Genomic DNA, 17938 nt, shown 5'->3' with positions numbered 1-17938 from the left:
AATTCCTCCAAAGCGTCCTCGGAAATCCCCCGAGCACTATGTCTGTTCCTGGTCTGTCTCTAACCCACCCCTCAGCCCACCCCAACGTTCTTCCCCTCCTTTTCTGGGTCTTCTCACTGTCCTCACATCTTGAGAATGGCAATGTATTCCCTGCTGAGGATGCCGTCCCCAGAAACTCAAAGCTACTGCTCCTGGGGGCACTAGAATGGTGTTGAGTGTTGGGGGTTGGGTTCTGGACAGAGGTGGGGAGACGGGACCTCCTCTCCAGCTCTGAGTTTCAAGTTGTCACTCACCCTCTGCTTATTAAGCCTGCAGACTCACAAAGACCCTTGGTCAGTTTTATTGGATCCTTTATGGGGTCTCTGGTTTGTCCAGAGGACCTGGAGTGGGGTCAATGCATGTCCCTTCATCCCTCTTTTCTCTCTATTTCTGCCTCTCCCCTGGTCAAGACTTCTCTCTGCTCCTAGTTAAAAATTATTTGAATGGAGACAGATGCTGGCAGGGTGGTCTTGAGGAAAGAGGGGTGTCTAGACCAGCAGCAGCTAGTCCAAGATGCTGTTCTAATAGCTAAGCATGTGTTGTTTCTTGAAATAACAAAATGGAACCATCCTGTCCATATCACTTGATAACTTGCTTACATTTTTACACAGTAATTTTTAGAAATTGCAAAATTACACAGTAATTTAAAAATTACACGGTATTAAGTAATTAATACTTACTTCCAGTAAGTATTACTGAAAGATGTTCTCTTAAAAATTCACATAACATAGAATTTAGAAACACAGAAAATAAAAAGTGAAAAAATAATCCTTTACTCTTCCCTCAGCCCTGTTCCCATTCCTATAGGTAACCACTAGTGGTAGTTTGGTGTATATCCTGCCAGAGCTCTTCTCAGATCTATCTGTCTGTCTATCTGTCTATCATCATTTATATCTTTCCAGATAATGGTATGTATATAATGATAATATGTAGAGATATATATAGAGTTCCTGAAATCATAAATAAGATCACTCTTTATGTAGTATGTTGTGACTGTTCCTCCCTCAAAGATATCTTGCAGAATTTTTCATGTCAGTACCTATAGATCTATGTAACTTTATAGATGTACCATATTTTATTTATCCATTCCCTAATGAATGGACACTTATCTTTCCACAGTGTTTTATTTTACACACGTCACGATGTGCGTCTACCTTTGTGCTCTTGCGGTATTTTGTGGGAGAGATTTCTAAAAGTGGAACTGTGGGCTTGGCGGGTGTGTGCATTTACAGTTTGGATGGGTCCTGCCAAACTGCTCTCTAGGATGGCCCTCCCACTCCACACCTGGCAACGGTGATGAGGTGTCCGTTTGCCAACATCCTTGCCAACATTGGGTATTACCGTTAAAATTTTTGCCAACCCCACAGATGAAAGGTGGATGCACTTCCTCCTTCTCATGTACATTTGTATCATAATTAGTGGAGTTGAGCCTCTTTTTTTATGCATGATGGTCATTTATATTTCTTTGGGGTGCTTGTAACTATGTGATCATCCTGTGTCCTTCATCTCATGGAGAATTTGCACAGATCTTTCTTTCATGTCCCTTAAGGCTGTTTCCAGTAACTGGGATGTTTCTGTGGGACTGTGTGTTGGTTCGCAAACCACCCCCATACACGGAGGGCAAGGAGAGACCAGAGAAAGAGGCAGCCAGCCACTCCGGATCAGTAGGTGGCGGTCTTGGGCGTGGCTGGCCGAGATCACTGCCCTCCCGCCGGCATCTAAGAGTTTATAGAGAGGCCTTCCCGGGGTTCAGGCACCCACACTGTCTGGCAATCTCAGCCACACCTGATCTCTCCAGGTGCATTCTTGAAATGGCTTCCACGGTGGGCATGGTGGGCAGGGTGGACATCCCCAGGACAGGGCAGGGGCAAGGGGCCTCCGATTGCCCGGGGTCAGCTCGCAGGTCGGGCAGCGGTCCTGTCTTCTCGATGACCTCCTCCAGCCGACTGTAATAGGCACGACTCTCCCGGGGCCACGGACCAACCCTCAGTGCCAAGGAGAGCAGTGGAACAATTATGTTTTTTTTTGTTTCTTTTGCTTTATGTGGCTATAAAGACGGCGAGGTTCCTGGCCCGTCTGAGGAGGAAGAAGAGGAAGAAGAGACCCAGTCGGCGGATAGAGCATCAGGTCTGGAATTGGGGGTGAGCGGCACCGCGGGGAGGGGTCCGCGTGCCCAGACGAGAATCAGTTTCTGCTTTTTACTTTTGTGAAGCTGCGACTTGGTAAGAAGTACAAGGAGAAAGTGCTGGGTGTGCATAGGTTCATTATTAACTACCTGGGGCTGCCATAACCAAGGACCACAGACTGGGGGGCTTAGAACAACAGCACTGCCTTGAAGGAGGCAGTGCCCGAGGCTACAAGTTCAAAATCAAGGTGTGGGCAGGCCCTGGGGCCGGATCCTTCCTGGCCTTTCCCAGTTTCTGGTGGCTGTAGGCTTCCTTGATGTTCCTTGGCTTGTAGACACATCCCTCCAATCTATGCCTCTGTCGTCACATGGCTGTCTGCCCTGTGTGTGTGTGTGTGTGTGTGTGTGTGTGTGTGTATGTGTGCGTGCGCATGTGTGTATGCATGTATGTGTATATGCATGCATGTGTGTACATGCACGCATGTGTACGCGTGTATTTGCGTGTGAATTTGTGTATTTGTGTGTATACATGTGTGTATACATGTGTGTATATATGTGTATGTGTTTTTATATTGTGTGTGTGTGTGTGTGTGTGTGTGTGTGTGTGTGTGTGTGAGAATCACCTCCTTTCTCTCATAACAGCACCAGTCATTGGAGTCAGGGACCCCCCTCTCCACTATGACCTGTTGACGAAAATAATAAACACTCAATAATAAGAATAGAAAAGATTTTTATTCGAGCCAAACTGAGGACTACGGCCTGGGGGCCAGCTTCCCATGTTACTCTGAGAAGCTGCTCTGGAGAAGCAGGGTTTTCAGCACAGTTTTATATCTTGTCAGAACAAAGAACATTAAACAAGTCAGGAAACCTTTCTTCAAGGTTTCAAAAAACAAACAAACGAAACAACAGACCAGCACGTACATGCACAGCACATACAGCAAGGCCTTGGCACCTGGGAAAGGAGTCGTATTATCAAGGGAGGACCAGCATTGGTGTCCCAGGAAGGGAGGCTTTTAATCTTTATTTTTTATTTATTAAAAAAAAAATTTTTATTGGGGTATAATTGATTTACAATGTCGTGTTAGTTTCTGCTGTACAGCAAAGTTAATCTGTTATACAAACACGTATATCCACTCCTTTTTAGATTCTTTTCCCCTATAGGCCATTACAGAGTACTGAGTCGAGTTCCCTGTGCTCTACCGCAGGTCCTTATGAGTTATCTGTTTTATGTATAGTAGTGTGTATGTGTCAATCCCAGTCTCCCAGTTTATCCCTCCCTCCCTCACGCCCCCGGTAACCATACGTTTATTTTCTACATCTGAAACTCTATAATCTTTATTTTCAACGTGGACATTCTTTACTTCTGGTCAGTGCGCCCTTTTCTTTAATAATTAAAGCAGATGTACAATGTCGGTCTGATAGGCCACATACAAGCTATTTAAATTAGCATCAAATCCAAGTGAACTCATGTAGAAGCCAGAACGACTTCTCTGTATCTCAGTATGTGAACGTTTCTTTTATCAGACCTCATCTCAACTAATTATATCTGCAAAGACACCGCTTCCAAATACGGTCACATTCTGAGGTTCTGGGTGGACACGAATCGGGGCGGGGGGGTGGCACTCTTCCACGCAGAACAGCACATAACATAAAAACACCCAGGCTTGTACGGCAGTGTCTCCGACAGCTCAGCCAAGAGCGCACGGTGTGGGCTATGTAGAGAAGGCTGCCACTGTGCCAGCTATAGATGCCATTTCTTTGGGCGAATCAGAGGCGCGAGTCAAGGCTTTTGCTGCTAAGGAATTGAAATGTCTACATTAGAGAGGTTGCTGTGACACTCCTGGCTGGGCCGTGACACTCGGTCCCCTGCAGGCTTTGAGTTACTTTCCTGTAGTGATGAAGCAGCCGTGGCTACCTGCGTTGGCCCTGGGCTGCGTTCTCAACCAGGGGTGATTTTGGCCCCCAGGGGCCTTTGGTGATGTCTGGAGACATTTTTGGTTGTCACAACTGGAGGGCAGGGGCTTCTGGCATCTCATGGGTTGAGGCCAGGGATGCTGCCAAACGTCCTACGATGCTCAGGTCTGGCCCTACAACACAGAATGATCCAGCCCCAAGTGCCGGAAGTGCTGAGATTGAAACCCTGCTCCAGACCATCACGTCGCCAGCAGAGCTAAACAGCCCCCTTTCTCCCGTAACTCACCTTCACTTACAACAGCAGAAGCTGTGGGTTAGGTACCGCACTTTACCAAGATCCTGAGTATTTGAAAACCAGAGGGGAAAAAGGATTGGGGCGATGTGCAGTGTTTCCTATAGTCATCTTAGTTTTTTCAGAAGAATTTATTTTTAACCACAAAATAATCCCCTCCCTAGTACAGATTGGGGGAGGGGAGAGGGAGAACTACAGGTTTAGAAATACAGACCATCCATTGTTTTTTTTTTTTTTTTTTGCGGTACGCGGGCCTCTCACTGCTGTGGTCCCGGACGCGCAGGCTCAGCGGCCATGGCTCACGGGCCCAGCCGCTCCACGGCATGTGGGATCTTCCCGGACCGGGGTACGAACCCGCGTCCCCTGCATCGGCAGGCGGACTCTCAGCCACTGCGCCACCAGGGAAGCCTGACCATCCATTCTTACTGAGACTTGTCTAGTTTGGATTTTGCTAAGACAGATGGTGGTCATGAGGGCCACAGCCATGTTTACTGATGGCTTCCTGCTTTGGCACCAATAAATCCGTGATCAGGAAAGACTTGGAAAAGAGGAGGCTGCTTGAGGAAAAGGTCAGGAAACTCTTCTCTGACACAGCAAATTAACGTTCCTTCCAAGTGTATTTTTTTCTTTTCTCTTTTCTTTTTATCGTGGTAAAACACATGTAACATGAAATACCATTTTAACCATTTCTAAGCATACAGCTCGGTGGCATTGAGTACACTCATCAGTGTAGTTTTGAGTCCAGGCTGTTGCTCTTGCTGTAATAAGGCTGCTTCTCCCAGCCGCAGACTGTTTCCTCTGCCAGCCAGCGTGCCCGACACTCAGCCAACCTATAATCGAGTCCTCCTGAGTCTGACCCAGTAGATGTTATTGTCCCAGTTTATGGATGAGAAAACCCGTTGCAGAGCGGATTCCGACCCCACGTGTTGATTTGATTCCAGGGTCTCACTGACTTTGTCCAGTGCCTTCCGACGGAAGAGCCACACAGTTGGGGAAAGCTCCCCCTTCTCTGCAGGCTTCGTCAGCAGCTCTCAGGGCTGTGCCTGGCCGGCTATGAGGTTTCCAGGTCCACATCGATAACCGTAGACTTGCAAGGTGTACATACGTTCATTTTATTTAGATTACTTTTCTTTCCATCCCCCATCCGTTTCAAGTTTTATAGTGAAAAAGGAGTAGATGCTAACATGTTAACTCTAAGTCTCATCCTAAGGGTAAACCCCCCCTTCTAAGTAAAAATCTCAGAGAAGTCACTCATTGGACCCTGTAGCTGGAACACGCACACACACGCACACATGCACACACGCACATGTTAAATTTCCGACTGAGGACCCTTCAAAACTGCAGCACCACTCTCCTAATGATAACGTAAGTCAAGGCTTCAGTAGGATTCGTTTGTGAGAAATGGACATTCAGCTTTTTGATAACACGCCGACTGAATGAAATATGCTGTTGTCCAAGATGCAGGTCTGGTCTTGACGGTAGGAAACCTCATTTTCCAAGTATTTCATCTCACGCATTGAATCATGTTTTGCAGCTAAGAATTTGCAGCTGAGAACGTACTCCGTACCTCAGCCTTCCACCGGCCTAGAGGATGAAGAAATGGACCCAGAGAGGGTAGAGAACCCCCATGTCAAAGTACGCACGGCTCTTTCTCCTCTTGGGTGGGGTAATGGGAATTTCACGCCCTCGGATGAGTCTGGGTAACCGCCACAGCTCATACAAGGAGTGTATTGCATTGGAGTGGAGATGATAGAATCCTGTGTCTGGGCGTCCCTGAGATCACCCTCGGATTGAATGATTTGCCACAATGACTCACAGGACCCAGGAAGGCTTTTATACTCATGGTTATAGTTTATTTCAGTGAAAGGATGCAGATGAGTATCAACAGAGAACAAGGCACACAGGGCAGAGTCCAGGAGAAAATAGGCACAAGTCGTCCTTTCCAAGTGGGGCTTCAAGGACAGCATTCATTCTCGCAGGAGCCATGTGTGACAACACGCAGGACATTGTGCCAATCAGGGGGGTCACCCAAGCCTTGGTGTTCAGGGTTTTTATGGGGGTCAATCACGTAGGTGTGAAGTGCCCACAGTTAGTCTGCAGTGCCCCCCGGCTGCCCCAGAGGACAAACGGATGCGGTGTGACCCGGGGCCCCAGGCAAACAAAGACGGGCATTCAGCATAAATCACGTTGTTAGTATAAACTCTGCAGCATGAGCCAAGGCCCCAGGTATACAGAGATGCTCAGATCAGCCAGGATGTTCCAAAAGCTTAGAGGTTGTCACCCAGGAGCTGGTTCCGGGCTAGTCTTGAGAACCGTTGGAATGTGCAGGGTTTGGACAGCCCAGGCCTGCTGAGTTAACCATTTACTGCACAGATCCCAGGGAGGGAGCATAACGTTAGGATGTAGACATTTGGCCTGAGCCGTGCTAAATGCAATTAGGTTCAGCTGCTCTGTGAATATGCCTCCCCACAAAATACCTGAATTCAGAACAGGTTTGTTGCAATTTGTGGCCCAGAAAAGCTCGATCTGGACATTTCCCAGGTCACTTTATTCAAGTGTAGCTGCAGTGGCCGGTTGGTGAAAGAGTCAGGCTTAGAGTTCAGCATCTGGGTGAATTTCAGCTCCTGTGTGTGGTCTGCTGGGAAATGAGCTCAGCAGTGTGTGGAGTGGAGAGCTCAGGTGTACGTGAATATTAGGGGATTTGGATGCACGGTTGTATCTCCTCATGACTTTTTTGTTCCCCGTGTTTCAGAAAACTGTTAAGCAAACCGTGGAAAAGACATATCTCCATGTGCTTTGTACTCCTGTTCCTGAGGAGTTTCTGAACGAGAATGTGGTATATTTTCTCAGAAATACAAAAGGTATCTTTCCAGCATGAGCGTGTGTGAGTGTGGGTGTGCGTGCATGTGCGTGTGTATATGTCTGAGACTCTTTAATTTTTACATGTCCTTGAGAAGATAGATTTTTTTTTTTTTTTTTTTTTTTGCGGTACACGGGCCTCTCACTGCTGTGGCCTCTCCCGTTGCGGAGCACAGGCTCCGGACGTGCAGGCTCAGCGGCCATGGCTCACGGGCCCAGCTGCTCCGCGACACGTAGGATCTTCCCGGACCAGGGCATGAACCCGTGTCCCCTGCATCGGCAGGCGGACTCTCAACCACTGCGCCACCAGGGAAGCCCGAGAAGATAGCTTTTTTATCAGTACTGTCAATCCTCATTGTTCACGGATTCCATATTTGCAAATTCACCGACTCACTCAAAATTTTTATAACTCCCAATCAGTATTTCGATGCTTTCATGGTCATTTAAGGACACATACAGAGTGGGGAAAATTTGAGTCACCCAACACTCATGGACCCAGCTGAGGTCAGGCAAGGCCGTGCACTGCCTTCTTATTTCATTGAATGCTATAAACAAGTGTCTTTATCGTGCTCTGTTTAGTACCACAGTTTTCTAATTTTTGTGGGGGTTTTGGGTGATTTCGCTGTTTAAAGTGTCCCCAAGGGGGGGGAAAAATGTCCCCAAGGAAGGTGCTGAAGCCCTGGCTAGTGCTCAGAGAACAGGGAGGCTGTGACGTGCCTGGCAGAGAAAACTCGTGTGTTAACGTAAGCTTCGTTCAGACGTGAGTGATGGGGCTGTTGGCCATGAGTTCAATGTTAGTGAATCAACAGTAATGTTAAATAAGTTGTCTTTAAACGGAAACACACATAAGGAAGGTTATATACAGGCAGACCTCATTTTATTGCGCTTCGCAGATACTGCATTTTTTTTTTTTTTTTTTACAAACTGAAGGTTGGTGGCAACCCTGTGTGGAGCAAGTCCATCAGGGCCATTTTTCCAACGGTATTTGCTCACTTTGTGTCTCTGCGTCACATTTTGGTGATTCTCTCAATATTTCAAACTTTTTCATTATTTATTATATTCATGATGGTGATCTGTGATCAGTGATCTTTGAAGTTACTCCTAGGATGCACTGAAGGCTCAGACGATGGTTAGCAGTTTTTAGCAATAAAGTTTTTCTTTTCTTTCATTTTTGGCTGTGCCACACGGCATGTGGCATTGTAGTTCCCTGACCAGGGATCAAACCCGTGCCCCCTGCAGTGGAAGCGCGGAACCCTCACCACTGGACCGCCAGGGAATTCCCAGCAATAAAGTATTTTTAAATTAAGGTATATACATTGTTTTTTTTAGACATAATGCTATTGCACAGTTAATAGACTACAGCGTAGTGTAAACATACTTTTGCACTGGGAAACCAAAAAATCCGTGTGACTAGCTTTATTGCGATATTTGCTTTACTGTGATCTGGAATCGAAACCACAGTACCTCCGAGGTCTGCTTATATTGATGGTTGATGAAAATGTGACCAGAGGTTCACAGGAACCTAGACCCATATTTCCTGTAGGAACAATGGCTCAGCATCCACTAATTCTGTGTTCGTGGTGACCTCATAGAACATAAGTACTGCAAATAATGAGAATTGACTGTATTGATGTCATCTTAGTTCTATTTATAACAATTAGAGGAAGATTCAAAATGACGTCACCCTGAGTTATAAGACGAGTTTTGGTGGGCTTTCTCCACGTTGCTGTGTGATTTTATTTTATTTCATTTTTTTTTAACGTTTTGGCTGTGCCTCGTGGCAGGTGGGATCTTAACTCTCCAACCAGGGATCGAATCTGCACCCCCTGCATTGCAAGCCCAGTCTTAACCACTGGACCGCCAGGGAAGTCCCGGCTGTGTGATTTTATTTTATTTATTTTTTTACATCTTTATTGGAGTATAATTGCTTTAAAATGTGTGTTAGTTTCTGCTTTATAACAAAGTGAATCAGTTATACATATACATGTGTTCCCATATCTCTTCCCTCGGCTGTGTGATTTTAGACAGAGGTGCCACTCAGAAGCCAAGTTCATCCTTCAGGGTAGCTTCTTGGCTGGATGTTCCCGCTGTGCATTCCCACTGCATTGCCCAAGTGATTGTTCTCTGGTCTCTTCTGACCCTTTGCTCTTCCTCTTGCCGTATTCCATCCAGGCTGACTCTCCGCTCTCTCTGACTGCGCTTCCCCCATTTCTTCTGCCGTTGCCTCTACCTCCCAACCTGTGCATAGCATACCCTAAATTCTAGAACAACATTCTGTTGCTTTTCTTTTCCTTTTTTGAACTTTGATGGCCCTTTGGATCACGACCTCACCGCTAAGCTCTGAGCTTCTGTAATTCGTTCTTCCCAAGTGAGTGGGAATAAGAAGAAAGATGACAGATAGAGGCTCAGTATTAAACAGCTACTCCCGTTACAGTTCTTGTCTGGGGAGGGGCCAATCTCAGCTCAGTGTTTCCCTTTTTTATTTATTTTTTTATTTTTTAGTTTTTTTTGCGGTACACGGGCCTCTCACTGCTGTGGCCTCTCCCATTGCAGAGCACAGGCTCTGGACGCGCAGGCTCAGCGGCCATGGCTCACGGGCCCAGCCGCTCCGCGGCATGTGGGATCTTCCCAGACTGGGGCACGAACCTGTGTCCCCTGCATCAGCAGGCGGACTCTCAACCACTGCACCACCAGGGAAGCCCTCCCTTTTTAAAATTTATTTATTTATTTATTTTTGGCTGCACTGGGTCTTCGTTGCTGTGCGTGGGCTTTCTCTAGTTGTGGTGAGCGGGGGCTACACTTCGTTGCGGTGCGCGGGCTTCTCATTGCGGTGGCTTCTCTTGTTGCGGAGCACGGGCTCTAGGCGTATGGGGTTCAGTAGTTGTGGCACAGGGACTTAGCTGCTCCGCGGCATGTGGGATCTTCCTGGACCACGAATCCGTGTCTCCTGCATTGGCAGGCGGATTCTTAACCACTGCGCCACCAGGGGAGCCCAATGCTTCCCTTTTAACAGTAATCACAACCCAATACAGTAAGTCCCCTACATACGAATGAGTTCCGTTCTGAGAGCACGTTCGTAAGTCCGGTTGGTTCGTAAGTCCAACAAGGTTAGCCTAGGTACCCAACTAACACGATTGGCTGTATAGTACTGCACTGTAATAGGTTTATAATACTTTTCACGCAAATAATACATAAACAAACACAAAAAATAAAGAAAGCAGTTTTAATCTGTACCCTTGAAAAGTACAGTAGTGCAGTACAACAGCTGGCACACGGGGGCTGGCATCGAGTGAACAGGCAGGAAGAGTTACTGACTGGAGGAGGGAGGGGGGTGGGAGATGGTAGAGCTGAAGGATCGTCAGCAATAGGGGACGGAGGGCGAGCTGCAATGTCACTCACGCCTGACGCTGATGGCACTGGTTCCGGTTCCTTGCTGGAACCAGATGCACGTTTTGCACCTTTGAAAATTCTCCACCTGAAGGTTCGTATGTAGGGGACTTACTGTAACAACAATAATCAGCTTTGGGCGGGGCGGGAACGGCATTTACCCCGACTTTATTACTGTTTACTCTCATCATATTTTTTTTACAGTTATCTTTCACTGATGTCAAGCTTTCTTTCTTTTTTCATACTTAGTTTTTACAGTTTCCCTTTAAGTAAATTTATTTCAGTAAAGAAGCATCTGATAGAAACCTATTAGGCAAAGAAGAGTGCGCGTCTACACAGATGCTGGGAAAGGCATGTAGACTGAAGCTTGTGAAATAATTGCAGTTGATATGTTTGCTGTGTTTCCCAGTTAGATTGAGAGAAGGGTCCAAGGGACCTTTAAAGTGTCTACCGAGCTGACTGGTGCTGACTGATTTTTTGATCAGGGGGCCGGTGGGGAGACGGGGAGGGAGGGAGTGCACATCAAAGAAAACCTGGCCGAGAGGTAGACTGTTCCCAAACTTGTCTTTTAAAACCACATGACTTGGGAATTCCCTGGTGGTCCAGTGGTTAGGACTCTGTGCTCTCACTGCCGGGGCCCGGGTTTGACACCTGGTCGGGGAGCTAAGGTCCTGCAAGCTGTGCGGTGTGGCCAAAAAATAAAGAAAAAAACAACAAAAAGACCCCCCAAAAGCCCGTGACTTGAAAGGTACTTTCGTGATGAATTGGGGAGGCATGGCTGGGAGTGGGGAGACAGAGCAAGCAAGGAGCCCAAGAAACGTTTCTAGAAAATCCAAAGTGTTTCTATCCTTGTTCAGCTGTAGACGCTCCAACTAGATCAGCTCATGTGTGTGGCTCCTGGGTGTTGCTTTTGTTTCTCAATGAGCGCGTATCCTGACCTGTGCCTGGAAGATTCCTTTGTAGTTACTTGTGAAGGAGGAGCTGGTTCCTGTACACTTGGAAATGTTATCTGTGTCCACTTCCCTCCTCGTTTCATTCCCCAAATCTGTTCCTGTTTAGAGACCATCTCTGAGGCGACAGACATGAAGGAAGCTATGGAAATTATGCCCCAAACACTGGAGTATGGAATTATAAATTCACATGTGCTTGGTCTCCTGAAGGATATTATATGTCAGGTAAGTACGGACGGAAAAAAGAATCTCAGCACTGTTTAAGAGTAAGGCCATCTAATTCATTGATTCCACAAAGAGGTGGTCAGCAGCTCTTAGATTCCAGGTGCTGTCATGGGCCCTGAGGACAGTGGAGCAGTGAGCAGGACAGATGACAGCCCTGTGCTATGGGAGGTTATACTGGGGGAAGGACACCAAACACCAACACATAAACTGGAAAATATCAGGTAGTGACAGGTGGCATTAGGAAAATAAACCCTAGTAATGTGATAGAAATGACCTGTTCATGCGTGTGTGTGTATATGTGTGTGTGTGTGTATATGTGTGTGTGTGTGTGTGTGTGTGCAGGGGGTGGTGGTAAGGGACGACCTTGCTGGGGAGGTGAGATCGGAGCTTTCTTTATAGACAACCAATAAAATAGCCCATAAGCAGCCTTGTTCACTAATGATAAGTTATTAGGGATATGTAATAGGGTGGGACTGAGGTGGTCAGGAAAGACCCCTCTGAGGAAGTGGCATTGAATTGAGGGGGGAATGAGGTGAAGGCATCAAACGTGAGGATCTGCAGGAAGAGCATCCTGGGCAGAGAAAACAGCACATGCAAAGGTCCTGAGGCAGGAGCAGACTTAGCTTGCTCCAGACACAGAAGGATGACCAGTGCAGCTGGAGAGTAGTGAGGGAAGTTTGGAGAGGAAGGTAGGTTTGAAGCATGGCAATAAAATGATCTGGCTTGCATTTTTCTTCTGGCTGTTGTGTGAACAACATATGCAGCGGCAAGAGCGTATGGGACCAGTAGACCTAATAGCAGGCCGTGGAAACGTCCAAGTGGTGGATGATGGTTGTTTAGGCTCCGGAAATCAGTCAGGGGAGGGAGCGGGAAGCAAACAGCATCAAGAATATGTTGGGGGGCTTCCCTGGTGGCGCAGTGGTTGAGAGTCCGCCTGCCGATGCCGGGGACATGGGATCGTGCCCCGGTCCGGGAAGATCCCACATGCCGTGGAGCGGCTGGGCCTGTGAGCCATGGCCGCTGAGCCTGTGCATCCGGAGACTGTGCTCCGCAGCGGGAGAAGCCACAGCAGTGAGAGGCTCGCGTACCGCAAAGAAGAAAAAAAAATATGTTGGGCATGGAGCCAACAGGACTTGCTGATGACTTGGATATGGAAGTTTAGGAAAAGAGCATCCAGAATGATTCCTAGGATTTGTGTTTGAACAAGCAGGGAGATTTGGGGGTCATTACTGAGATGGGGGGGTGGAGGGATCTGGAGGAAAACCCCAGAACTCTATTTTGCACATGTTAAGCTTGAGATGCCTCCTAGACATCCAAGTTGAGGTGTGCAGCAGGACGTATAAGTCTGGAGCTCAGGGGAGAGCTCAAGGGGTTCTTCCAGAAATATTTATTGAGCATTTACTGTATTCTATAGCAGTAATCAACACAGTCAAGGTCTGTGCCTCACAGACCTTACATCCTAGTCAGGAAGATTTACGTTAAACAAGATCAATGAGAAAATATACAGTGTGTTAGATAGTGACAGGAGTTCAGGAGAAAGATGAAGCTGGGAAGGGGGTTAGGAAATGTTGGCAGGTGGTAAAAGTAGGGCTTTTGAAATTTTGGATAGGGTGGCCAGGAAGACCTCAATGTTGTCTTTTGCTGGGACTGTTGCAGTTGGCTCCTGATAGATTTCCCAGTTTCTGCTTTTGCTCCTACACTATACTCTCCACATGCCAACCAGAGAGATCCTTTACAAAATGGGAGCCACTGACATGGTGTCAAGCCAAGGGACTGGATGAAACAACCAAGGGAGAGGATATAGAAGGAGGAGAATGAGATGAGAGGGAAACTAGGGGGCAGGATGAAAGGGGGCCAATTTATTATTTTTGAAAATTGGGCAAATAAAGGGAAGGCTCTAACCATTTATTCTGCCTTCTCTATATGAACCGGATAATCAAATAGTAGATAAGAGAAGTGTCTCTTTATAAAAGCATTTCAGCTATTTAAAAAAGAAAGTTTAGAATGAGACTCTTTCAGTAGTGCAGCTCTCACTGTGTTGAAGGATCTAGGTATTGAACATCAATGGATGCTAAAATCAAAAAAAAGAAAAAAAGGAAGAGAGAGGACTTCCTTGGCAGTCCAGTGGTTAGGACTCTGCACTTCCACTGCAGGGGGCACAGGTACGATCCCTGGTTGGGGAACTAAGATCCTGCATGCCTCACTGGGTGGCCAAAAAACCCCCCCAAACCAGAAAAACAACCCCCCCAAAAGAGAGAAAAACCAAACATTATTTGTCTCCTGATAGAAGAAACACCAATAGTCTTGGCAAAGGGATTCTGAGCCAGTCTCTGGACCCAGCTGCCAATTTGCAGGAAAAGACAAGAGGAGCTTGTTGAGTTCTACCATGAGTGTGCAGTCAGCAAAATCCAAGCTGGGAGACTCAAAACATTCTGGGTTCTTCAATAAATTGGAAGTACATGTAGATTAAAAGAGTCTTAAAAGACGTGTCAAATTTTAAGAAAAACGGGCAAAACTAAAAATCAAAACCCAACCCAACCAACCAACCCACCAAACAAACAAAGAAGCCAACCAACCTGTGGGCATTTGTACATCACTTTCTATGTGAGGGTAAGTTATGTAATTGTATTCAAGTGATTTCATAAATTCATGCTTCTGTCAACTGAATTTCCCAAAGACCGCGTGCTCAGTATCTTCTTTATTTTCACCTTCACACAAACTTGGAGCTTAGCTGATGGGTTAACACACAGTTCTCGTTTCCCTGTGCCATAGTTTCTAACTCAGCTGCCCTGTGGCTGGCGGCAGCTAAAGAAATACAGTATTATCTTCTGGGTAGTCACCTCAGGCTTGGTTCAAACTCTTTACCCTTGGGCCATTCTCAGTCAAATATAATTTCTCTTTCTTTAGGTCTGTGCTCCGGGCTGGAGTAGTTCACTTTGTCACTGTATTGTTACTTTCTATTATCGCGTATTCAAAGCCAGAGGCAACTTAAGTGCATGAATTGTTGAATATGACGTGTGATTTGCTTCTTTTTAAAAAAATTTTTATTACAGTATAGTTGATTTACAGTGTTGCGTTAGTCTGCTGTACAGCACAGTGACTCGGTTATACATACACATGTATCTACTCCTTTAGATTCTTTTCTCATATAGGTCATTACAGAGTATTGAGAAGAGTTCCTCCCTGTGCTATACAGTAGGTCCTTATTAGTTATCTATTTTATATAGAGTAGTGTGTATATGTCAATCCCAATCTCCCAATTTATCCCTCCTCCCTCTGCTTTCTCCCCTGGTAACCGTAAGTTTGTTTTCTACATCGGTGACTCTATTTCTGTTTTGTAAATAAGTTCATTTGTACTCAACCATAAAAAAGAACGAAATAATGCCATTTGCAGCAACATGGATGGATCGAGGAATTGTCATACTGAGTGAAATAAGTCAGACAGAGAAAGACAAATACCACATGATATCGCTTATACGTGGAATCTAAAAAAATGGTACAAATGATTTGATTCGTAAACTCGGCTTTTCAGGTTTTCTTGCCAGCCTTGTCCTTCAGTCAGCACAAGGATGCGAGCCTGGGATTCACATCTGGAGAAGTCTTGGACTCCTCTGAGTACGACATAGACCTACCTAGCATGCCCGGGGAAGCAGTAGAATATCACAGCATTCAATTAATACGGGATGAATTTTTAATGAACATCCAGAAATTTGCAAGTAATATTCAAAGAACAATGCAGCAACTTGAAGGTAAGGCTTTATTTTTCTCCTCCTTAGTTAAGCAGGATACGTTTACTTTAAGAAGAATTTTAGAGTTCAGGAGGTTTTTTTTATTGTTTTAATTTATGATCGTTCTTGTTTACCTGCTCGTGATATGAAAGACACCAAGCTGGACATTGTAAGAAACACAAAGAGGAATGAAGAATGACGAATCCTTGTCCTCAAGAATCTTATAATCCGGTGCCCAAAGAACTATGGCAGAATAAGGAGCTTGAGAGAGATATTAGGGTCTTTAGGGCTTGGAAGAGTGAGACCATATTGGAGAAGTGGTGGGGGAATCAAAGAGGACTTCCTGAAGGAGGCAGCATTTGACCTCATCTGAAAGGATGAGCAAGGCATTGGAGTAGGTGGAGTTGGGGAGCAAGGGCATTTTGGGCAGGGAGAATGATGGACCTTTGGTGGTTCTTTTTCCATTCATTTTGCTAAGTACTCTATGAGATTCAGTTTGCTAAGCATTCTGTATTTTCAGTCTGAAGACCTAGCCTTTCAGTATGAAAAATTCTCTTGATAATTTCCTCCACTATTTGTCTTTGTTTTCTCTTGTTAATATTCCTGTTGGATATGTGCTGTTGATTCTGTTTCCTATCTTTTCACTTGCATTTTCCATCTCTTTGTCTGTGTATTCTACTTTCCTGAAGAGTTCCTCAGCTATTACCTTCACAAATTTTGATTAGACTTTTCACATCAGCTATCGTCTTTTTAATTTTTAAGACCTCTTATTCTGTGATTGTACCTTTTCCATACATTCCAAACTTCTGTTCTAGTTTGCTGGATGCCATGTTGTCTCAAATCTCTGAGACTAATAGTTGGGATTAAAACATTTTTTTTGTCTGTTCTTTACATTCTCTCAGTTTCCTCTGGAGTCATTGTTTCTGATTTATTCTTGGACTGTCTGTTTCATGTTGGAGGCTTTCTCGAATATCTGTTGAGCTCTGGTTGTTTGTTCAATTTTTAATTTAATTTAATTTTATTTTATTTGGCTGCATTGGGTCTTAGTTGCAACACGCAGGATCTCCATTGCGGCACACGGGATCTTTCGTTGTGGCGTGTGGACTCTCTAGTTGTGGTACGCAGGCTCCAGAGCATGCAGGCTCAGTAGTTGCAGCATGTGGGCTCTCTAGTTGTGGCGCACGGGCTGTATAGGGCGCAGGCTCAGTAGTTGCGGCGCGTGGGCTTAGCTGCCCCATGGCATGTGGGATCTTAGTTCCCTGACCAGGGATCAAACCTGCATCGGAGGGTGGATTCTTACCCACTGGACCACCAGGGAAGTCCCTGTTTGTTCAATTTTTAAATTGACATCACTTAGGTTGTAAACTCATCTTAAATAGCTAAATCATTTTGATCGAGCTTAACACTGGAGCAGTGATCTAATTATCTAAAGTGTTTTAGTTACATTCTAATGAAAGAGAATGAGATATAGAAATATTAGGACAGGGAAGTACCAGGCCATATACTGATGTCTGGAGAGACGAGCCAGCTGATTAACTGGAACATACATTGTCTGTAATCATTTTCCCCAAACTAGTGGCTGACTGACCATTTTTATTCTACTAGGTGAGATCAAGTTAGAAATGCCAAGCATCAGTGTAGAGAGAGAGGTGTCTGACCTGGCAGCTGACCCAGAAACCGTGGAAATTTTGGAGCAGTGCGTGATAAACTGGTTGAATCAGATATCAGTAGCTCTTGAGGTCCAGATAAAAAAGACGCCTCAGGTAATGTGTGCAATGCTTTTGACGATCCCTGATCCAATTCATGTTTGCCATCCCGAGAACGAGCCAGGAGTCTGCGGATCTGAGCGATCTAGCCTCTTTTCTTACTGTTTTGTGACCTCCTTAAAAATATCAAAGTAAACGTACCCAAGATGTCATTCTTGGGCTTTCTGACGTTAGTGTGCTAATAGATGACTCTCTGCTGTTGATAAAGATAATACTGTGTATGGGTCAGGATGTTTGGGCTAAAAATAAGAAAAACCAAACCAATCAGGAAACCCAACTCAGCTGGCTTAAATAAGAAAGAGGATTTGTTGGCTCCTGTAACTGAAAAGTCTAGAGGCAATTCTGGATTCAGGTATGGTTTGATCATGACTCTGGCACTCTAGCTGTGTTGCTCTGTTAATCTCTTGGTTCCAAACTCCTCTCTGAGGGGGCTTCCTCCTCAGGCTAGTTTCCTTCATGGTGGCAACTGGTAATAGTTTCTGACCCCACATCCACATACCACCTTGTCCAGAGAAAGACGGAGTGTCTACCATTCCTGACTGGAGTCCTGAGGTTTCACTCTGATTGGATCATCCTAGGTCAAGTGCCCACCCCCGAAGTCCTTGTATGGATTAGCCCCTAACTAGAGCGTTTGGGAGGAGAGGCCTGGATGC

The 17938-nt window shown here is 45.7% G+C and overlaps 1 protein-coding gene across 1 annotated transcript in view; it reads left to right on the top strand.

Moving 5' to 3' along the window:
* DNAH10 (dynein axonemal heavy chain 10) overlaps positions 1 to 17938 on the top strand; it is a 147016-nt gene that overhangs the window by 1735 nt on the left and 127343 nt on the right. Inside the window, exons 2-6 of the mRNA XM_082667915.1 lie at positions 5905 to 6005; positions 7123 to 7231; positions 11676 to 11791; positions 15324 to 15540; positions 17125 to 17282. Of these exons, the coding sequence (XP_082524041.1) occupies positions 5905 to 6005; positions 7123 to 7231; positions 11676 to 11791; positions 15324 to 15540; positions 17125 to 17282 (701 nt within the window). The remainder of the gene's footprint in view (positions 1 to 5904; positions 6006 to 7122; positions 7232 to 11675; positions 11792 to 15323; positions 15541 to 17124; positions 17283 to 17938) is intronic.

Source organism: Grampus griseus (genome assembly GCF_964374135.1).
Source record: "Grampus griseus genome assembly, chromosome: 12".
NCBI classification, from domain to species: Eukaryota; Metazoa; Chordata; class Mammalia; order Artiodactyla; family Delphinidae; genus Grampus; species Grampus griseus.
This window is presented reverse-complemented; position numbering and strand designations above follow the sequence as displayed.